Source organism: Kwoniella dendrophila, chromosome 11, assembly GCF_036810415.1.
Source record: "Kwoniella dendrophila CBS 6074 chromosome 11, complete sequence".
NCBI lineage: Eukaryota > Fungi > Basidiomycota > Tremellomycetes > Tremellales > Cryptococcaceae > Kwoniella > Kwoniella dendrophila.
In genome coordinates, this window is record NC_089486.1 from 936,249 (window position 1) to 955,490 (window position 19,242).

General features: G+C 36.7%; 6 protein-coding genes across 6 annotated transcripts; 2 read left to right on the plus strand and 4 right to left on the minus strand.

The window, feature by feature from the left end:
* Positions 1-223: 223 nt before the first annotated feature.
* L201_007906 (uncharacterized protein) lies at positions 224-1,947 on the minus strand (the record flags this gene model as incomplete). Its single annotated transcript, XM_066223608.1, has 3 exons — positions 224-415; positions 553-1,085; positions 1,284-1,947. 3 exons carry the CDS (start codon positions 1,945-1,947, stop codon positions 224-226), a joined length of 1,389 nt encoding a protein of 462 aa, XP_066079705.1.
* A 3,329-nt stretch (positions 1,948-5,276) lies between these two features.
* Positions 5,277-7,090, minus strand: L201_007907 (uncharacterized protein; the record flags this gene model as incomplete). Its single annotated transcript, XM_066223609.1, has 3 exons — positions 5,277-5,981; positions 6,058-6,731; positions 6,832-7,090. The coding sequence occupies 3 exons, from the start codon at positions 7,088-7,090 to the stop codon at positions 5,277-5,279; spliced, it is 1,638 nt and encodes a 545-aa protein (XP_066079706.1).
* An 874-nt stretch (positions 7,091-7,964) lies between these two features.
* L201_007908 (uncharacterized protein) lies at positions 7,965-11,245 on the plus strand (the record flags this gene model as incomplete). Its single annotated transcript, XM_066223610.1, has 6 exons — positions 7,965-9,031; positions 9,121-9,177; positions 9,258-10,247; positions 10,371-10,605; positions 10,697-11,021; positions 11,124-11,245. The coding sequence occupies 6 exons, from the start codon at positions 7,965-7,967 to the stop codon at positions 11,243-11,245; spliced, it is 2,796 nt and encodes a 931-aa protein (XP_066079707.1).
* Positions 11,246-11,343: 98 nt separating this feature from the next.
* L201_007909 (uncharacterized protein) lies at positions 11,344-14,203 on the minus strand (the record flags this gene model as incomplete). The annotated part of the gene is made up of 11 exons (XM_066223611.1): positions 11,344-11,400; positions 11,510-11,661; positions 11,722-12,408; positions 12,557-12,859; positions 12,927-13,107; positions 13,222-13,326; positions 13,379-13,456; positions 13,513-13,652; positions 13,720-13,831; positions 13,896-13,976; positions 14,030-14,203. The coding sequence occupies 11 exons, from the start codon at positions 14,201-14,203 to the stop codon at positions 11,344-11,346; spliced, it is 2,070 nt and encodes a 689-aa protein (XP_066079708.1).
* Positions 14,204-14,677: 474 nt separating this feature from the next.
* Positions 14,678-15,909, plus strand: L201_007910 (uncharacterized protein; the record flags this gene model as incomplete). The annotated part of the gene is made up of 5 exons (XM_066223612.1): positions 14,678-14,721; positions 14,787-14,820; positions 14,933-15,050; positions 15,130-15,242; positions 15,367-15,909. The coding sequence occupies 5 exons, from the start codon at positions 14,678-14,680 to the stop codon at positions 15,907-15,909; spliced, it is 852 nt and encodes a 283-aa protein (XP_066079709.1).
* Positions 15,910-16,256: 347 nt separating this feature from the next.
* On the minus strand, positions 16,257-19,060 carry L201_007911 (uncharacterized protein; the record flags this gene model as incomplete). The annotated part of the gene is made up of 4 exons (XM_066223613.1): positions 16,257-17,934; positions 18,030-18,147; positions 18,236-18,503; positions 18,572-19,060. The coding sequence occupies 4 exons, from the start codon at positions 19,058-19,060 to the stop codon at positions 16,257-16,259; spliced, it is 2,553 nt and encodes an 850-aa protein (XP_066079710.1).
* Positions 19,061-19,242: the final 182 nt, after the last annotated feature.

The window sequence follows — 19,242 nt, forward strand, 5'->3', positions numbered from 1 at the left end:
TGTCCACAGTGACGATCATCAAGGTGTTTGGGTATGTCACTGCTGGCTCCGAACGAAGAATAGCAAATCGAGGCTCAGACGGTGAGATATTGCAGAGATTGCTCCAAGTTGAAAGTCATATCCAGCTTTTATGCATACAATTGATATCTATCTTTCCGTCTTTGGCTAGCAATATTCCTTATTATCCCCAATCCAGTATATACATTTATTCAAGATGATTTCTCTACCCTTCACCCTCCCACAACAATATACCAAATCCTATGCAGACCATGCCTACTCCAGACAGAGTTTGCGTATCTGGTATTTCTCCAAGCCAAATAGAATCTATCAAAGCTACTAATCCAATTGTCAAAAGGTTCGCTACTGATGATGTGGTCGGTCCCCAAAGACCTATAAGTACCATCAAGCCAGCATTCTATTTGAGTGAGAAATCGAATGTATAGAAAAGAGGGTATTGGGGTCGTCGAAAGAAAGAATAACATGAGGTGTCAGCCTACATCGTACTAATAGTCACAAATATTATCAATTCTATGGACTTATAGCTTTACTCACATAAACCGTACCACCCGCAAAGACTAAAGCTAAACAACGCCAAATTTCCCAAGTATGTTCGCCAGATGGCCAGCTGAAAGATTCATAATTGAACCAATCAAGTAATATTATAGGTGGCCAAAGTAACAAAAAAGTTGTAATACCTATACAAGAAGTGATGAAATTCGCATGTAAAGCAGGTGGTAATTTGGCTGTTTGATGATGGTGATTATTACTAGGATGATTGATTGGATTTCTTGAAGTTGTTCTTGATAATGGTGGTGTTAATTCTATAGGTGTAGGTGTTGAATCTGTTCCTTGATGTGGAAAATTCGGTCTATGATGTATACTCATTATTGTCCTTTCACTAAATGACGAATCACCTTCTCCGTCAATCTCTATTGATTCTGCGGAGAAGGATGAATCGTTGTTATGTGTAGGTAAAGCTGAATATCCATTTATAGAAGATGACGAATTGTGATTGCTAACGCCTCCATGCCCTTCTGGTAATGCGAGTTTATAGATAACTTCGTATAATCCCAAGATGATCGCTCCTGCGCACACAAGAAAAATGACTATCAGCATTTGCAAACAGCATCTGAAATCTGACACTCCGCATCAAGTGGTCCCAGGAGATGTAAAGGATATTGCAATTATGTGTGATGTGATCAGACAGAGAAGTCTGGAACACGATATCTTGGTCTCCGGCGTCAAGCTTATGGACAGCTAAAAGCCAACGCAAGGGTACTCACCAAAAAGCATAATCAAATCACCTATAACTCTACCTAACATTCCATCTTTATTATCTGAAATACCATCTGTACTTATAACAATTACACCTATAAAAGCTAAAAAAATAGATAACAAAGTAATTTTACTTATTGATTGATTTAATAGCCATAGACTAAAACCATAAGTTGAAAATGCTGATGTTGAATAGATTGCTGTAATATCTACTGTTGGTGATAAAGTCATAGAGATATACCATGATATTGATGGGATACTCAATATCAATGTTAAATAAATCATTTTCTTAATCCATATTCTTAAGATATTCATCCATGATGTAGTAGTAGTAGTAGTAGTATTCGATAAAGATAATTGGTTAATCAAAACATTTCTAATCGCTTCAAGGTAACTTGAGATTGGTATACCAGTTGTAAATCTAAGAATGATTAAATGTATAGGAAATATCAAAGCGAATGTTGAATGTGTTAAATAAAATGTAAAATATGGTTTATCGTATTTTAGGTTCTGACTTAAATTATGTGCAAATTCAGTTTGTACTGCTGATGCTATAACTATTCCAGCTAATATAAATGTTGGAAGTATGTAACTTTTAGTTTTAGGTGATATTCCTATTGTAGGTATATGTGTGGTAGTTGAAGGATGAGTGTATGATTGAATTGATGACATGGTGGAATGGTAGAATGGGGCTAAGAGAAATCTTTTTACCACTCGGCGCGGATATTTATCTCTTTAAGCGAGCCAATTGAGTTCTACGTCGTTGGTGAAGAAGTACTAACGTCGTCTCAAATCTACCTGTAGGACATCTTGACTGATTCCAGTGTTTTACCTGGCGAAACCCCCTGAATACTGTATGTTGGATTGAGAAGGTTGTGAAGTCAGAATGAGCAGAATTGAAGAATTGCTGATTCTATCGAGTTGAGAGATCAAGATTATTTGCTTTCTTTTCTTGATAGATTGCAGCTGCACTTTGTGACTGACGATACAAGGCAAACAATGATATGGTGTAACTATAGAGGATTGTTGAAGGAAGATGGTGATGGAAGAGCGTTATCATTTTGCGCATTGCGTATTCGTGTTTTATCACTTCAGCTAGTCGGGATGAGTCTCGGTTAAACTATCTTAGGGTTTAACCGACAGGTTTGTAACAGGAGCGTAAAGCTAAAAGGTAAACAGGTAACTACATCCAATTGAAAGTATCAGAAATTTACACAAGGTTGTTCACACTCTAAGTAGCAGTAACATCATCAGAGGCGTCGTGTGTGCCAAATAGGGATAGTAGGATATCCCATGGGTGAAGGGGAGGAAAGCGACAACGGATCAAGTCAAATCTCGCATTCTCACATACACTAAGTAATCTCGTAACTCATATTCGTAATTCATCCTTTCAATTGCCAGAAGCGTACGATACGGCCACTTCAAGTGACGTAGTCAAAGTGATACTGCTCGTAGCCGTTATACAAAGGTACAGATAGAAGCCATGGGCCTACTCGGCGTCATTCTCTGATAGCTATTCTCAAGGACTCCATCCTCAGCATATCGAAGACTGAAGGGTGCAAGAGAAAGGATGTGGAATTCTTTTTGAATTCTTTAAAGGAGAGCCATTCAGCTGGGCTAGAAACACTACTCAAACTCAGAAACAGACATCCAATGAATCCAGATCATACTTGTGTAAACGACTTGAACACTGTAGGATTATATGGTTTTCTCAAGTTGATTATTTATCATAGATTCCCTTATCCGTTCAGATTACAATATCACTGACCCTTGCAAACGATGACAGACATTATCAATTCATCGCATGCCACAAGAAGGGACCATGTCCATACAACATATTCCACTAGAAATGCTCAGAATCTTGAGCTTGAGTTGATTTTCGAGGATTCCCACGAGGGTTCTTGGCGACAAGGCAATGATGAATATGCTCAATATTTGTGTAGATCTCTAGGAAGAGCCAAAGCAACTTGGGTGGCGGTTGGAGGCGACAAGGAATATTCCAACGACAACGATGAGATTGAAATTTCTTTTGAATTTGAGCAATATAGAAACCGGTCTTTACCTGATTCCATTGAAAATGAGCTATATGGCTATGGATACGAATATGTAAATGAAGGGGCCGAAACTGTAGAAGGAGATTTCATAATTGGTAGTAAAGTAAACCTCCTACCAGGTTTGAGAATCTGGTTAATGGTGGTAATTACACAGGCAAATTCGATCAATTCGCTGTAAACATATTTGAAAAACACGCTCGAGCTGAGTATGCGTCTTTAGCTAATAATAGGGGTAGTCAATTACAAATCTTTGAAATTCAGGGTAAAAATTTCAAGTCGATTAGAAATGTGTTCTAATTGACGGGCATGTAAATTTGATGCATGAAATTTCAAGTTGCCAAGCTGACCCTGGGTGGGCAATCTGAAGGGGTAATTACAAGTCTTTTTTACAATGGATTTTCAGCTCTTTTTTTTGTCAAAACGGGCTGAATATATGCTGCTGAGGTCGTTCTAACAGAATCTGCAGAGTATGAGCAGCTAGGATGCGTGATGAGGAAGCTATATCGACTTGTAATTGGTGTATTTTATTGAAAGTTGCAAATGTGGGTTTCAAACAACAAGCGACTTGTTATTGAAATTCGCCACGTGTCTCACGTTTTATTACGGCATAAATCTCAAGTCCGTCACTTGAAACCGTAATTGACTACCCCTAATGCTTTCAGAAGATAAAATTATGTCATATCACTTAAATATCTCTTGTCTTGTTTCGCCACAAAATTACGAGCGGTACTAGTAAGCATGATACACATTATATGAACATTGGTAACGTACTTTCTCATACAAGTCATGCATATAGAATTACATGCTTAACAAGCAATTTCTTGACAGAGAATGTCATGTAGTCGAATACCATCACTAGATCAGCGTTACACATATAAGAGAAAAGAGAAACCCTTAAGCACCGTCAAATATCAAACTTTAATCACAGTTTAGCATCAAAAGGGACAGATCGCCTCGTGTCAATGGTTGTTCTTCATCAGTAAAACACGCCTTTACATCAATCTTTTCAGTCTTGATTATGTACGATATATACTCGGCCGGATCATTGACTACAAGATATGAGCTGATGGTACAAACGGAAAGGAGGGTACTTGTATCGCTCATTTCTTTCCATCAAATGTGGCTAACACCTTTGCCATTCCTCATGCTAAACATCCTCTGGCTTTCCCCTTTACTATGGACATCAACTTCGTTTTTTGAGGTGTTTGATCACGAAAATAATGGTTTCCAAGTGCACATTAATAGCAAAAAATGCTATGGGTGCGGTTTGAACGCACGAAGCCCAGAGGGCACTGGCGATACATCATGATTGTTGAATCGCAAACCTAAAGCCAGCAGATTTGACCACTTTCCTACCATAACAGCTGAAGAAAGCAGCATATCGTCTTATTTAAGGAGTCACATAAGTGTATCGTCAACTGAATGAAAGTTTTTTTTTTGTCGGAAAAGGATGTTTTAATCTATTGGAGGTTGTTCACGTTCAGTACATCATTTCTCCTAGTGATTCTTCGGGTTTTCTTTTTGATATTGCTTGCTTCTTTCACGTCAGCTTCAGGTGATCGATGAGTATATGCTATATACAAAATAAATGTAATCCTGTCTCTGCCAGCCTCGCTAACCGAGCCAGTATCATATCTCGATATTGTATTTTGAAGAATTATATTCAGTCTCACATCAAGCTTACAGGTGACAGACCTCAAACACCCCTCCGATGTGCTTCGGCAGTCTGATATTGCATAAAAATGTATATGCATTGACTTGATTTATCGCGAAATCATTCTATATTATCTATGGTATTTTCTATGGTAAATCTATAAACTCTCAAATCTACAAAGGTTGAATATTGATTATGGCATTGACGGGTGTGATAAGGGTATAATTGATCTTCCTCCGCATTCATAATCCCGGTATGATGCTGTCTTTACTTCATATCTGAATCTTTCATACCTATATCCACCATTTCCCCCAAATCAAACCACCGAAAATACTTGGGAATAATTGTCTACCACCATCTCTTCTATAAGCACCTAATTGAACCATACCCTCTACAAAAGGTCTTGCTGTATATCCTAACCATATCCAAGTCCATATAAATCCAATTAACCTTTCTAAAAACGTCAGCCATGCTGGTTCAGGTTTTGATCCTCTTAAATAGGTAGACTTGAATCTCCTATAATTTATTTTAATTATAGCCTCAATCGTTAATCCAATAGGTTGAACAATGAAAAATGGAGTTAACCTTAAAATATCGCCTAAATAGACAGGTTTAGTTTGCCATGGATAATTCTTAACAAGTAATGCTAAACTACCAAAATCATGATTTAATCCAGATAACAAAAAAGTTATGAATGATTTAATCAAATTTTGTATCATTAATTTCGTTGACATTTTTCTTCTTATAGGTAATCCTTCATTCTTGCCCGAATTCTTGGTGATAGAAGTTGGAATGGGATGTGAAGGTGTCACTTGTCCAGATTGATTCGGTGAATTATTTAATGCCTGATGATGGCCGTTCTTCGTGTGGAGTTTCTGTAGTTGTTCAGGAATTGTAGGGTGTGATGAAATTCCTGTATGTGTTAAACCTAATACATTCTCACCGATTCCTATCCAACCTAAAACATACAACCATCGTCTATTATATCCATGCCATGTCTAAGTAAAAAAGGAAAGAAATACAGATTGAGCTTGATCATTCTTGCTATGATATATGACAAATCCGACTACTCACTTTTGACCACATAGTAGACAAACCGGGATGCTTCCATAAGTTTGATAAAGCTCCAAACATAGGTGGCCAACCCCATGGAGTTGTCAATTCACCTTCCCAACCCATATAATACCCTAAAGGTACAAACATCAAAGCAGTTGCACACCAAGAATTATTTAAACCATACCAAACTCTAATTACAACTGCAGTTGAAAATAAACCTCTTTCAAATTGACTTAAATCATCATATGACCTTTGACCTGAGAAGAAATCTGCTGCGTAAATATTTCTGATTGATCTGAAAAAATCATCCAACAAATAAGCTAATAAATAGAATTTAGCTGTTTTAAACCACCATTCCTTTCTTGTTGATTTTCTTGTATATGGTTCGGCTAATGACGATGAAGGTAATGGACATTGAAAATTCCATCCTATACCTCTGTAAGACCACCATAGACTCCATGCCCAATAGAATTTTTCCAAGGTAAATGGTGCAGGTACTGGTTCAGGGACTAGAATATCATCTTCTTCATTCGTAGTAAGAGTGAGGTGTTCGGCTTTTTCGCCAGATTCTAAACCGTTTGATTTGATTGATTTGATCTGAGAATGTAATCTGGATTTAGGTATCATGCGATGACAATGTTCTTCAGGTGAAAAGAAAAAGAAGTATTCGAACAATCGCATTACAAAAATAGCTATCATACATTTCGTACAATCTTCATAGTTAGCTTATACATTATTCCGAGACATCTCTTCTCTAGCCAGGAGGGCGTCAGGACAAGAAGGCGTACTTACAAAAAAGAATAGAGGTACCCCAATGAGTCATCTCATCTGCTTCAATCTGAACGAAAGTCAGATATACAAATACACCAATGGCAAAAGGAGTTACGATACCCATTCTGAATAACTTCCATCCACCGGTATGAGGAGTTGTCAAAGTGCAAATAATCAACATTATTGTACTGAGACCTAAAATTACATCTGACGGTTGTTTAGTGTGAGGTGCTGGTAACTTTGATAACCATTTGTTCAGGGGAATCGGTATTGAAACCATCTTGAATAATCTTCTATTCATGTCATATATATCCATTGTTTAACATCCAGATTCAGAGAGCAGATATGTCAAATAAAGGCGTTTGAAGTGGGGGGAATACAATTCTATCTGTTATGTACCTAAAACTTGATGTTGTGAAATGAAGAAAAGATCATACAAGTTGAAAACATATATCTGGGTTCGTTGTCCTTATTGATTGAAGTTTTCTGTCCAATATCCGTTAATCGTCGAAATTCTATAACATGTCAATGCTATTACTTTAGCTGTCTACGTTGTGCTATGATCGATACCTTATTGTCTCCGCATTTGTTTAGCTAATAAAATGTGTTCTAGAGTTTTAGCGTTTTAGAGTTGTCCGTAAAACATCAAGTCGAGATCCGTTTCAGAAGGACAAATATGTAATTTCACGAGAATTTAGCTCCAAAAAGTCAGAAAGTGATCGAGAATAAACATTCCTCGTTGGTGATGATGCTAAAAACGGTCTCGGAAGATAAAAAAGCGACCGGCAGTTCGGCGAGGACAAGGCAAGACAAGGCGAGACCGAAGGTTAGTCTTAAAGCTTGAGCTTGGACCTTTGATGGTATCTCCGGTTTTAAGGGAGAAAGTTCGGTCTTCATTTACGATTACACCACATGGTTGTTTTAGACATCTTATCCCAAAATAACTAATAACTTGATGCCGAATATCCGAATATCATGTTGGTTTCGACGCGTCTATCCATTCGGTCACATTATCAATTATTGCTTTTTCGAAAGACAGGATAAGAGTAGTATGAGATCATATGCGACTCTGCTGTACTAGTACTTGATTTACACCGTCAGAACAGTTGCGAAGGGGAACTTCGACTCTTTGAAAAGAAGAATTCAATACCGATATGCTGGCTGAGGTCTTACTTGTGCTTTCAGGACATCAATCTTCACTATTTGTACCTTATCCAGCATCACCGTCCACAGCAACAACGTTGGTCGTCTCACCACATTTGACGGAATATCTACATCCTGGAGAAGTAGTAACCTTGAATCAATTAGCAGATTTAGCATTCAAATATCGCAGAATCAAAGAATGGGCTATCAAAACACAAAAATTAGGTAGAGAAGCTATATTGAATGAAAGTTTAGAATCAACATCCTCAAAAAGAAAAGGTAAACAACGTGAAGAAGTTTCGCCAAAAGATGATATACCTAATCAATATTTCACGACTTTAGCAGATTCTATATTGAATGTTCTGGAAGAATATGAGATTTTGATAGTTGAATTAGAAGCTAAGATATTATCGTTTGATAGTGGTTTGTTGATTCAAGATAATAAAAATGACAGTGGTGGTAGTGGTAGTGGTAGTGGTCAAGGTTATGTACCATTATCGAATTTATCGGCGAATTTTGATAAATGGAGAATACCTCTAGGATCATTGTCATCACTGATCAGTGAATTATCAATATCTAAACCTTCCTCTTCGTCAGCAAATGGATGCAAAGAAGGTGAATATTTGAAACCTGGTAAATTAATCGATTTGATAGAAAGCAAGAGACAAACTGGGAATCCAACATTATTCAAAATATATACAACCATACAGAATTCTTTAACGCAATTATTTTTGACTCATCTAATCACTTTTATACTTTATGGTATTGTACCTACACCAAAATCAAAATCAAATTATATACCTTCAATAGCATTTGATATAGGTTCAGATCCATTATCTTCACCAAAATATAGAATATATCAATTGAATCAAAATTTATTACCTGTATCAATTGATGGGAAAACAAAAGAAAGTATATTATATATCGGTAGAGTTGCTTCTACACTAAAAAGGGAAAATCGTAATTTACCTAAATCGTTGATTGACGGAATAAGAGAAGAGATTATGAATGTAAAGGAATTAGATGAGTTAAATGGATTGGGTGATGCAATTGAAGGAGCTAGAGCTGAGGTTGGAGAGTGAGTATAGGTTTCATTTTAAAATGTATAGAAGATCGAATACATGCCTCTTGGTCAATAAGCTGATATGGACTGTTTCACCTTATCAGGTGGTTATGGAAACATATATTAACCGGTCCTCAAATTATCGAATCACTTGAATCTTTGTGAGATCCATACCATTATTCCGCTATCACCTTGAATAGTGAACATATTGTACTGACAATATCACACTCGAATTTTCTAGGTCAAACTACTTCTTAACTAGAAAATCAGATTTAACATATTCATTCTTGAGGGAAATTCACCAGTTAAAATTAGATAAAATAATTTTATCGAATCCGAATTCATCTTCTGCAGTTATCAAAGAACAAGATTTGAATTTAGCTTTATTAAGATCAAGTTTAAATACTTCAAGTGAAAATGATAAATTTTTAGATTCATTAAAGTTCAAAATGGAAAAAGGTCCTTTGAGATCCTTACCAACACCGCAATTCAAAGATAAACAAACGAAAGATGAAGCAGATCAGAATAATCAATATAGTCATAGTCATACATATAAACTATTTTCATCATTTTTATTGGGTACACCAATGAATCTGATAACAAGTATAACTTGGCCAGTAGATTTATTCCTTTCACCAAAATCGTTATCAATTTATTCAGATATAAATTGTTATTTATTAGCTTTAAGAGATACACATTTACGAATTAGTCAAACTTGGGCATTATTAAGTAGTCAACAAAAATTACGAAACAAACGTGTTGGAAGAGATGATAAGGAAAATAGTGGACTAATTAGATCAACTTGGAGTCTAATCAGAATGATGAATTGGTTCATAAATGAATTGTTGAATCACTTTATGGATATAATTGATGTTCAACATAATCACCTCTTGAAGCAACTAAATATCGAAAGTAAAAATGGAAAAGATAATAGTGGGTTGAGTGGGTCAATTAGAGGGGGAGGGGGTAGTTTGAAAGGTTCGATCTTAGGTAGAAACTCGGTAACTCCTTCGTCAATGTACCCTTCGTCAGTGTACAAAGGCTTAGATAGGGAAAGAGGAGATTCGATAGGTTTTACATCATCGAACAAAGATGGTATACCTATACCAAATTCACCATTGTCGGAAAGTCATACGAATACAAATTGGGAAGAAAGGACAGTCAAAAGTAATAAAGCTCCACCTACACCTAATAAGAGTGAAAAGACCTATCTAGATTTTTTGACCTTAAGGTGAGTTGGCATTCATGGTTTCCTTCGACTTTCAATATCCTATATATTTTAAGCACAAGCCAAGGATATCAATTTCATATCATGACTGACTGATAATCGTCATTATCCTTGTGATCATTTCAGGTCCATACATTCAAAACATCTTACATTCCTTCTTGAAGCACTATTACTTTCAGATTCTACCGTATCATCTTTAATAAAGGATATATTGGAAACATGTAAAAAGTTTACAGGTCTAATCGAAAAATGGAATGGTGATTTGATACCTGTAATGAAGAATCCGAACGAGGATGTAGATATAATGAACATTGGTGGTGGAATTAAAGAAAGATCAGAAACGATAAAAGAGATTAACGAAGTAAGTATTTCAATATATCCCTTCCGTTTGCGTATGGTTGCAATTTGAGTTATTTACAATATCTAACAGAAAGTCACTTTTCATTTTTCAGACATTACATGAATCGTTATTAGACTTCTTTAATATTTTACTCGATTCGCAAAATCCACCTTCTTTATCAAATCATCAAGAAGGTGATAAATCCTCTTCAGAAAATACCTTGGGCGGTGCAAAAAGTTTTTCAAGAGCAAGTAAATTAAATCAAATCAGTAAAATGATGAATAGACAATCGTCATTCTCTCTCAATAATAATACCAGTATGAAAATGAAGATGGAATCAGGATCAGGATTAGGACCAGGGAATAAAACAACGATAAATAGAAGTTTTGATAATGATCAAAGTATAGGTGTGGGATTGGAAAGACATATTGAACAATGTAAGTCTTATTTCCAATAACAGGCTTTCAATGACCATTCTTAATTGAAGCGGATTTATGTGCTTGAGAGCAAACAGCTCATCATGTTTATCCTTTGTTCAGTACTTCTCAAATTGGATTTCAACGGTATTTTAACACAATGGAAAGAAAAAGAATTGAATGATGAAGAGGATATTTCTGAATTCAATAATACGAAAAGCATTTTGGCGCAAGGTGGATTATAGATAATTTCACAAACTTCGTAATGTGAGCAATCTTTGTGATGATCATCAAGTTGTATGCATGACTGTTGTATTAATGGTAAAATCAGGAAGGACTTATTCTATGCTGTATTCTGTTTGAGTGGCACTGGAGGCTTATCACCTAGACTCTCGATAAGCTAATTATCGTTCACAAAGACACATATGGTTAGCTGGTTTTATGTTATCTCCCCATAGAACCTTCTTACAGTCTTGTTGCTTGTGGAATTGCAAGATGAGTGAACTTACAGTATTACCATTTATTATACCTGTAGTAGCAATTAAGAATTTTCTACCTTTATATTGTTTTGACATCCATCTCAAAGCTGAAATTTCTGTAAAGGTGCAACCACCTAGAAAGTAAATTACAGTAGTGGTTACCTTATTTTCATCCGGTATCACTATTATAAGAATCAATCAGGTCATTAGCATATCATCATGTAGCCAAATATGGAACTTACCTAAATTTCCATCTCGTCTTTCGGTGCGTTGCCTAATATCAACATTTGGACCAGGTATGAAACTCAAAATATCTTCAAAACCTTTCCATCCACCTAGAGGATGAGCTTTTGGTTTTTCTTTTCCTATTACACCATTTCCATTTTCTTCCGTTAAAACATTACTTGCATTTTGGTTTTGATTTTGATTCGATAAAATCTGATTTTTCATGGTTAAACATTGAATTAATCTGATTGATATAGGTGCGTATCCAGAATAAACATATGATATATCGTTTGGATTTGAATCGTTTATATCATCAACAATCAATCTTAATCTGGTTTTTATCTGGGAGTAGATGATACTTGATGAAGTGGTAGAAGAGGAAGATGAAGTGGTGGACGAAACAAGTAAATTCAGTTGTTCTAGGTTGATTAACAAATGTAGATGTTGATATCCATAAGTCTGCATGAATTCTCTCTTGAAGTTTTCTAATACTTTGGGTTTTATACCTCCATTTGTAGTTATAGACATCAATACTATCGTTCTTAGAATAGTCTGCCAGTCTAATTCTTGATTCATTAGATCTTCCATTGTGTTGAACTGCGATAAGGCGTCATAGCCTGCTACCAGATTCTGCTGTGCTTCCAATGTCCGATTAAACGTTTCTAATTTTGTTATCGGCATTAAAAGTTCTGTCAAACCGGTGTCTGTAGTGAAGATAAGTTTTACTTCAGCATTGAATCGTTCTCACAATGCTACGAGAATGATTCTAAAGGTCAAGTGATTTCGAAAAGTTATATCTTTCGCTGCCCGATCTTCATCAGAGAAACGATGATTCAAACATGGCGTACTTACGCAACTTCAAACTCTGCTGTTCGCTCTGCAATCCACCCAACTTTCCTACAAACTCCTTCATTTGACTAACGCTCTTCAAGTTCTTCACACCACCATAATCACCTTCTAACCTTCGAGCCACCCTTGATAATCTTGAACCTACAACAGCGAAATTCAGATCTCGCAATTCCGAATACAACTTATCTCTCTGAGAAGTCAAGTGATGTTTTCGCTTTTTCGTTATCGGAGTTGAAGGTAATGCTGATGGTGAGGGAGCAGGAGCAGGATTTGATTCTACAAGTGAAGAATCAATTTCAATATGCGCTATAAAGCTAGATCAGCTTATACCGTCAAATCTACTAGCACCAAAAGCTGATCATTGAGTACTGACAATTCTTGATCCCTACAAACTCGTCCAGCATTCCTTCATATGTTAATTGTGTGCACATTGGCGTCACCCAATCTACAGATCTATCTAATATAATCAGACCGTCTACTTGGGTCGAGGATTCAATGTCACCATACTGAGATGGATTAGTGTTATGATGCCGTTGCAATAAGTCTGCTAATTTCTGTTTACGATCCCATCAGCTTTGCGCATCATATATGTATAGAAGACGTGCGACGCAAAGAAGACAAATTCATGGGGAGGAAATGAATGAAGATATGCTGCAGATACAACTTACCTTGGCTCCATCTCCTTTACCCAATATCCGAGGGAAAAGTCCAAAAGCACGTTGAAAGGTCATCAAAGCGAGAGATGAACAGTATATTGGAGTATCATCGCCGTTCTATGAATAACTTCAGCGATATTACCTTTCCATTTTAGCAGACCAAACTTACCAAGTAAACGTCTCGAGCTACATCATCCATTTCCATGGACAATAGATCGTCCTCCATCGGTATAAGCTCAAGCTTGAACTGAAAAATAATGTGTTAGCTATTCCGGTCAGGTCAAGTATGTCCAAACAGCTGACCTCTGATATAGTCACATCACCAGCAACACCTTGATCTTCCAATATTTTCTTGCATAATTCAGTTGCTCGAGGTACAAGTAAAATAGTATACATCAATGGTCCAGCGGGTGAGGGATTCGATTGTTGAGCTCGTATTTGCTCTGAAAGATACGGTTCACAGGTCAGCTTGCGGTTATCTGCTGCTGAAAGACTTTGATTATAGCTTACCAGCGATAGTACGCATAAATTCTATCTTTGGACGACATAGCCAAACTACATTTCTGGTATTGACGTTAAGTGGTCCAGGTTCAAGCCAAAACATCTTATCTACTGCTTGATGCTGTTAAATGGAAAAGACAAGTATATGAGCTTAATCTGACAATCAAAGTCACTAATAAGCTCACCTTTAACAAGGCTACTTCCGTTACTAAGCCCAATGGGCCAGCCAAAGCAGGTTCGAGAATAAGTGTTTTTGCTCCTTGGATCTGCATGTAGGATGTTAGCTTTGTTGGGGATTTACCGAAACCCTTCAGCTTACATCATTGAGGCTTTCAACCAAAGCTGTTTTAGCTAGTTCTTTGAGTACAGTAATCTCTAAGCCCTTTTCAGTGGGTGGAGGAACAGTCGATTCACTATCGCCTGAAGTGGACGGTGCGGGTGGAGGTTGATGGAATCGTGAAGGACCGGGAATAGAAGAAACTGAAGCTGCCATTTTGAGTGGAGATGACAGCTCGCTTACACTGAGAGACCAGGGTAATGAGTGAAAGCTGAGATTCCTCGTAGACTTGTGATTTAGCTTGTGGAGATGAAGAAAGGTTGCAAAAGGTGATCAATGTTTACAGGAATATCTGTAGTTGTGTCATGCGGGGCGCCCGGTCTCATCAAATCACCTTCCCACGCTATTACCATGTGAATGTGTGTGATATAGCCGGACACAAAATAATCAATCAACCGCTGTCGTTAAGATTATAGCTTTGTTGTTCGTTTTCATGATATAGATAGATCAGTTTTTCCCTATCAACTGCAAAACGCCCACGCTCGATCATACAAAAGGCAAGAAAGAAGAAAAAACGTAGAGAAGCGGTATCAAAATCAAGCTCAAAAGGTTACAGAATTGATTCACAAGGGATATAACAAATCTAGGCGAATTTCCATACTCACTTTCATCCCTTAAAGTCAACTAAAAATGGAGGATCTATCTACAGGCTCAGAAAGTGATTATTCTAACTCGTAAGTCAGGAATTTTTCAGAAACTATACATTGTAGCTTAGTTGATGTTTTCACTACCTCATTAGCTGGATATCGTGGTTCTTATCAACAAAAGGAAATGTAAGTTTCGCAAAACCTGAAACGTTAATGATGTCTTGAATTTTGGAATTCAACTCCTATTTCACACCAATTCCTGCTGTGAACAAAATACTAACCACACTCAATATTACAGGAATACTTTGCAGAAGTAGATGAAGACTACATACTAGATAGGTTTAATTTGACAGGATTGAATGGGGAAGTGGTGCAAGAGTATTCAAGAGCATTAAACTTGATTACGGATAACTTGGGTATGTCTTTCAGTGCTTAGTTGATTGTTTTGGTTTAAATTCCGCTCTCAGCTGATTGTACTTTGTCGCTGTTGTGTAGATGAAGAGTCACTAGACGATGATGTACGAGAAGCAGTGGAAACTTCAGCTAGATTCTTATATGGATTAATTCATGCTAGGTATATTGTAACTTCACGTGGATTATCTAAAATGGTCAGTAGTGTTATCATTGTCGAACTGATAAGCCTAGTCAATTCATCTCATCATATCTATCTCTCTTTAGCCACAGAGCCAATAGTATACTGACAATTTGTTTTTTTTTTTCTTTTTTGTTTAGCTTGAAAAATATCGTAAAGCAGATTTTGGACGATGTCCTCGAGTATATTGTTATCAACAACCATTATTACCTGTTGGATTATCTGATATACCATATCAAAAAGCTGTAAAATTATATTGTCCAAGATGTGAAGATATTTATTCACCAAAATCAAATCGACATGGATCAATTGATGGTGCATATTTCGGTACAACTTTCCCACATATGTTATTTATGGTTTATCCACAAATGATTCCTGGTAAAGGTCAACCTGTAGGTTCAAGTTCTGTAGCAGATGTAAATAGATCAATATTAAATCAACAAAGATTAAATCAACAAGATCAACAACAATCATCATCATCAATATCTGGTATAGGAGGAGGGGGAGGAGATAGAGGTGGTGGTGAAAGAGGAAATAATGGTCCAAGTTCATTAGGTTCAACAACAATTTCAACTTCTTCTGTAGCTACAAAAGCAGAAAGATATGAACCTAGAATTTTCGGATTTAAAGTTAATGAAGATGCTAAATTATCAAGATGGAGAACTGCTAAAAGAGATGCGTAAGTCTACTTTTTCCGTTGAAAAAAAATCAAAATTACAATATGAGCGTGTACTGATTTTCAGTCATACATTTTTTTTGTCATTCTTTCATTTCACATAGTCAAATAGCACGGCTTGAAAATTTGGAAAGAGAACAAGGACAACCGAATCTGTGAATGGTGAAAATACATCATTTCTCGTACATAGTCATTACTTCGTCATTTTCACCTCTATATATATCCAAGGCGATATAGCCAGAAATCAATTTCATAATCTAGGTACTTGTAGACGATTCACAGTTTTGGATAATGCATATTAGATCTTCAACGATGTCCTGGATTGGGTTTCTACGACACACCCCACATGGTAATTTAGGCAATTAAAAAGTCTGACAAATCTCTTACAACTTCCGCATCAGCATTTTCAATATAACCAGGTCCATTTTTGTTTTCATTTCGATCAAAAGCCAGTTGTTCTGCCTTTCTTGTTATCTCGCTGATATCGATCGCGAGACTTGTGTCGTCTTTCAAGCCAATTTCTGACATCTGCTCTACTCCCAATCCCAGTTCTTCCAATGTATCTTCCATCAATTCTTTTCTACCTTTTCTCCATCCTGGTACTCTACTAACAGGTGCAGGCCAGCTTTGACTCGCAACGTTATATTTGTTGACTGTTAAACTATTGTGTCTTGGTTCAGGTGGAGTCAGATGAGTTAATTTCATATTGCAATCGTATGAACTACCAATATGTTGGTGTTGAATTGTGGTTGAAGCTTTTGATATACCTACTGGATTGGCTTGTGTGGCTGCGGGGTTTGTACTTGATGGTCTTGATATGTTGAGTGGATTAAGACTAAATTGATTATCGTTAACATCACCTGAAGGATTGTCGCCCTTTATTGGGGATATATTATCATCAATTGGGGAAGGATTATGAGAATTGGATTGAGATTTTGTTTTTGTTTTAGATTTCAGTTTTATAGATTCCAACTCAATACCTAAATTTTCAATTTTATCTTTTGATATCTCCTTCTTAGCTTCATTTGAATCGAATTTACCTGTTTGCTCATTGATCAAATTTATAGCACTGAAATCGCTCAATTTGATTCCAATTGAATTCGAGGTACTTCCATGTAAGATCCCTACTCCAGGTGCTAAATGCCATAAAGGTATTCTGTCGACCGGCGGTGGAAATGCTGCTGAATGTGACGAAGATGGATGTTGTAATGGAGATAAACTTGAGATCGAGTTCATCGAAGATGTTTTTCTATGTCCTATATCGCGCTGATTGAGATTCAATTTATCCAAATTCTGTGATAGCAAGGGTTCAAATGTGGTAGATGGAGAAGAAGATGATATGACAGTTAATGAAGCTATAGGATCATTAGAATATCTGTTTCTGGCTTTATCTCCATTTTTTTCTGATCTCCTTTGTTGTTCACCACCGAGGTGTTTATGATTGATGAGATCTTGCTGCATATCCACTGATGGAATACTAGGTCTTCTAGTTAACAAAATGGGTGAATTGACATCATCTTCTTCACTTGTTATACCACCAAATGAAACACTACTTCCTCTTCTGTGAAAGTTGAATTTTCCTTTAAACGATTGTTTTCCTTTCTCTTTCACATTCTTCAGCTTATGTTTGGTTGATGGTGGTGGTGGTGGTGAAAAAGATGGTTTATTATTGTTGTTGAAATCGAATATTTGGTTTGGTGCAGGTGTGAAAGGTTGTTTAGGTGAAAATGGGTTTAAATTGAATTTCGGTCTTTGATCAGAATAATTTAGGTGATTTAATGAATTTGATGGTGATGAATGTCTATCATGATTATTACTATCATATTCAGAAAAGGGAACGGGTACAGGTGAACTTAGAGAATTTGGATTTGAATATAATTCATTTGGCCAAGCGTACATTGATATAGGTACTGAATTACCTAAAGCTAGATGTAGTGGTTGAGGTTCTCTTAATCTAGTTTCAATAGGTGAAAATATATATGTGGGTGGCGATGAGGTTATAGCCCATGTCGCTAAAGAAGATAAGTGATTTCTGTGGATCGCGAAAAGGAATAGTAAGTCAGCAATGACATGTGAACTGTATAAACAATCCTGGACTTTGGCCAGGACACAGATTTTCCAACTCACTCAATCACTCGTGAATGAACATAAGAAATAACGATAATTCTCGGAGGAGGTTGACATACTTTTGCTATATGACTGAAAATAGCTTGTGAAGGTAATGGGTCAAATACACCATTTTCCACTGAAAATGATAATTGGACGACCGTATTGGTTAATTGAGTGAATGAAGCAATCTCATCTGATAGCCCACAATTGGTAATTGAACTCACTATAATCAATCTTAACCACAGGATCATGTAAAACAGAGAAAGGTTGTGGAACAGGATTTCTGATTCTACCTCCTCCACTTCCTTTTCGTTCTCCTCCTTCTGTATTGTGGTTATCCTCAGCACCATTTATAGTCTGAGCTTCTTTACTATTCGATGGCAATTGATAATCACCAATTTGATATGGCGATCTAAAAGTTGATGATTGACCTTGAAATCTATATTTCAGGTGTAAAACATTTACATTTAAATTCGGTTGACTTGATAACCACTATTCAAATAATCAACCCATCACATGAGCATACGGTATGAAGTGGTGATGAATCAACGCCAACTTACTCTAGCATGTTCCAATAATCTAATTGTATCTTTAAAATCATCTGCATTTAATCCTTGAGAACCTTCATTTGGTGATCTCATATAACTACTAAAATTACTAAATAAATATAAAGCATCTGGTGTAGGCAAATCGGGTGATAAAGGTCTAGAAGTAGGTGAAGTCTTTAAAGGTGATAGTAAGACTGATCTAGGTGATGGTGATTGTGGTGATAATGATGCATATCCCGTCATATTCTGATAGTTTAGCTGAGAGGGTGAGGGTGAAGCTGAATTGCGGTCATATCGAAATGGATCGTCAATGGACTTTTGAGAGTTGATATTGGTCTGAATACGTGGGATTCCATCATGTGCATCAGACTCTTGATCCTGACCTCCAAATCTGGTTTGATTAGCCGGTGCAGATATAACTTGATTTTCACCTGTTAGAGGGGTTGGTGGTACAGGTTGAGTCTCTAACCTAGGCAAAGATGATGGTGTTATGGGTGCCATGATTTGACTCATGTACTTCTTCGAGATATATACTGTTTTGCTGTATAAAGCGCCAGGCTTGTGAGCTAAACCGGATTATCAGTACCAAGTGTCAGTAAGGATAAATCAGTTATATCAATATCGATAAATCGCATGAAGAGTCGTTTTGACTACGTTATAAGACGTCGAATCACTTGGCGTAT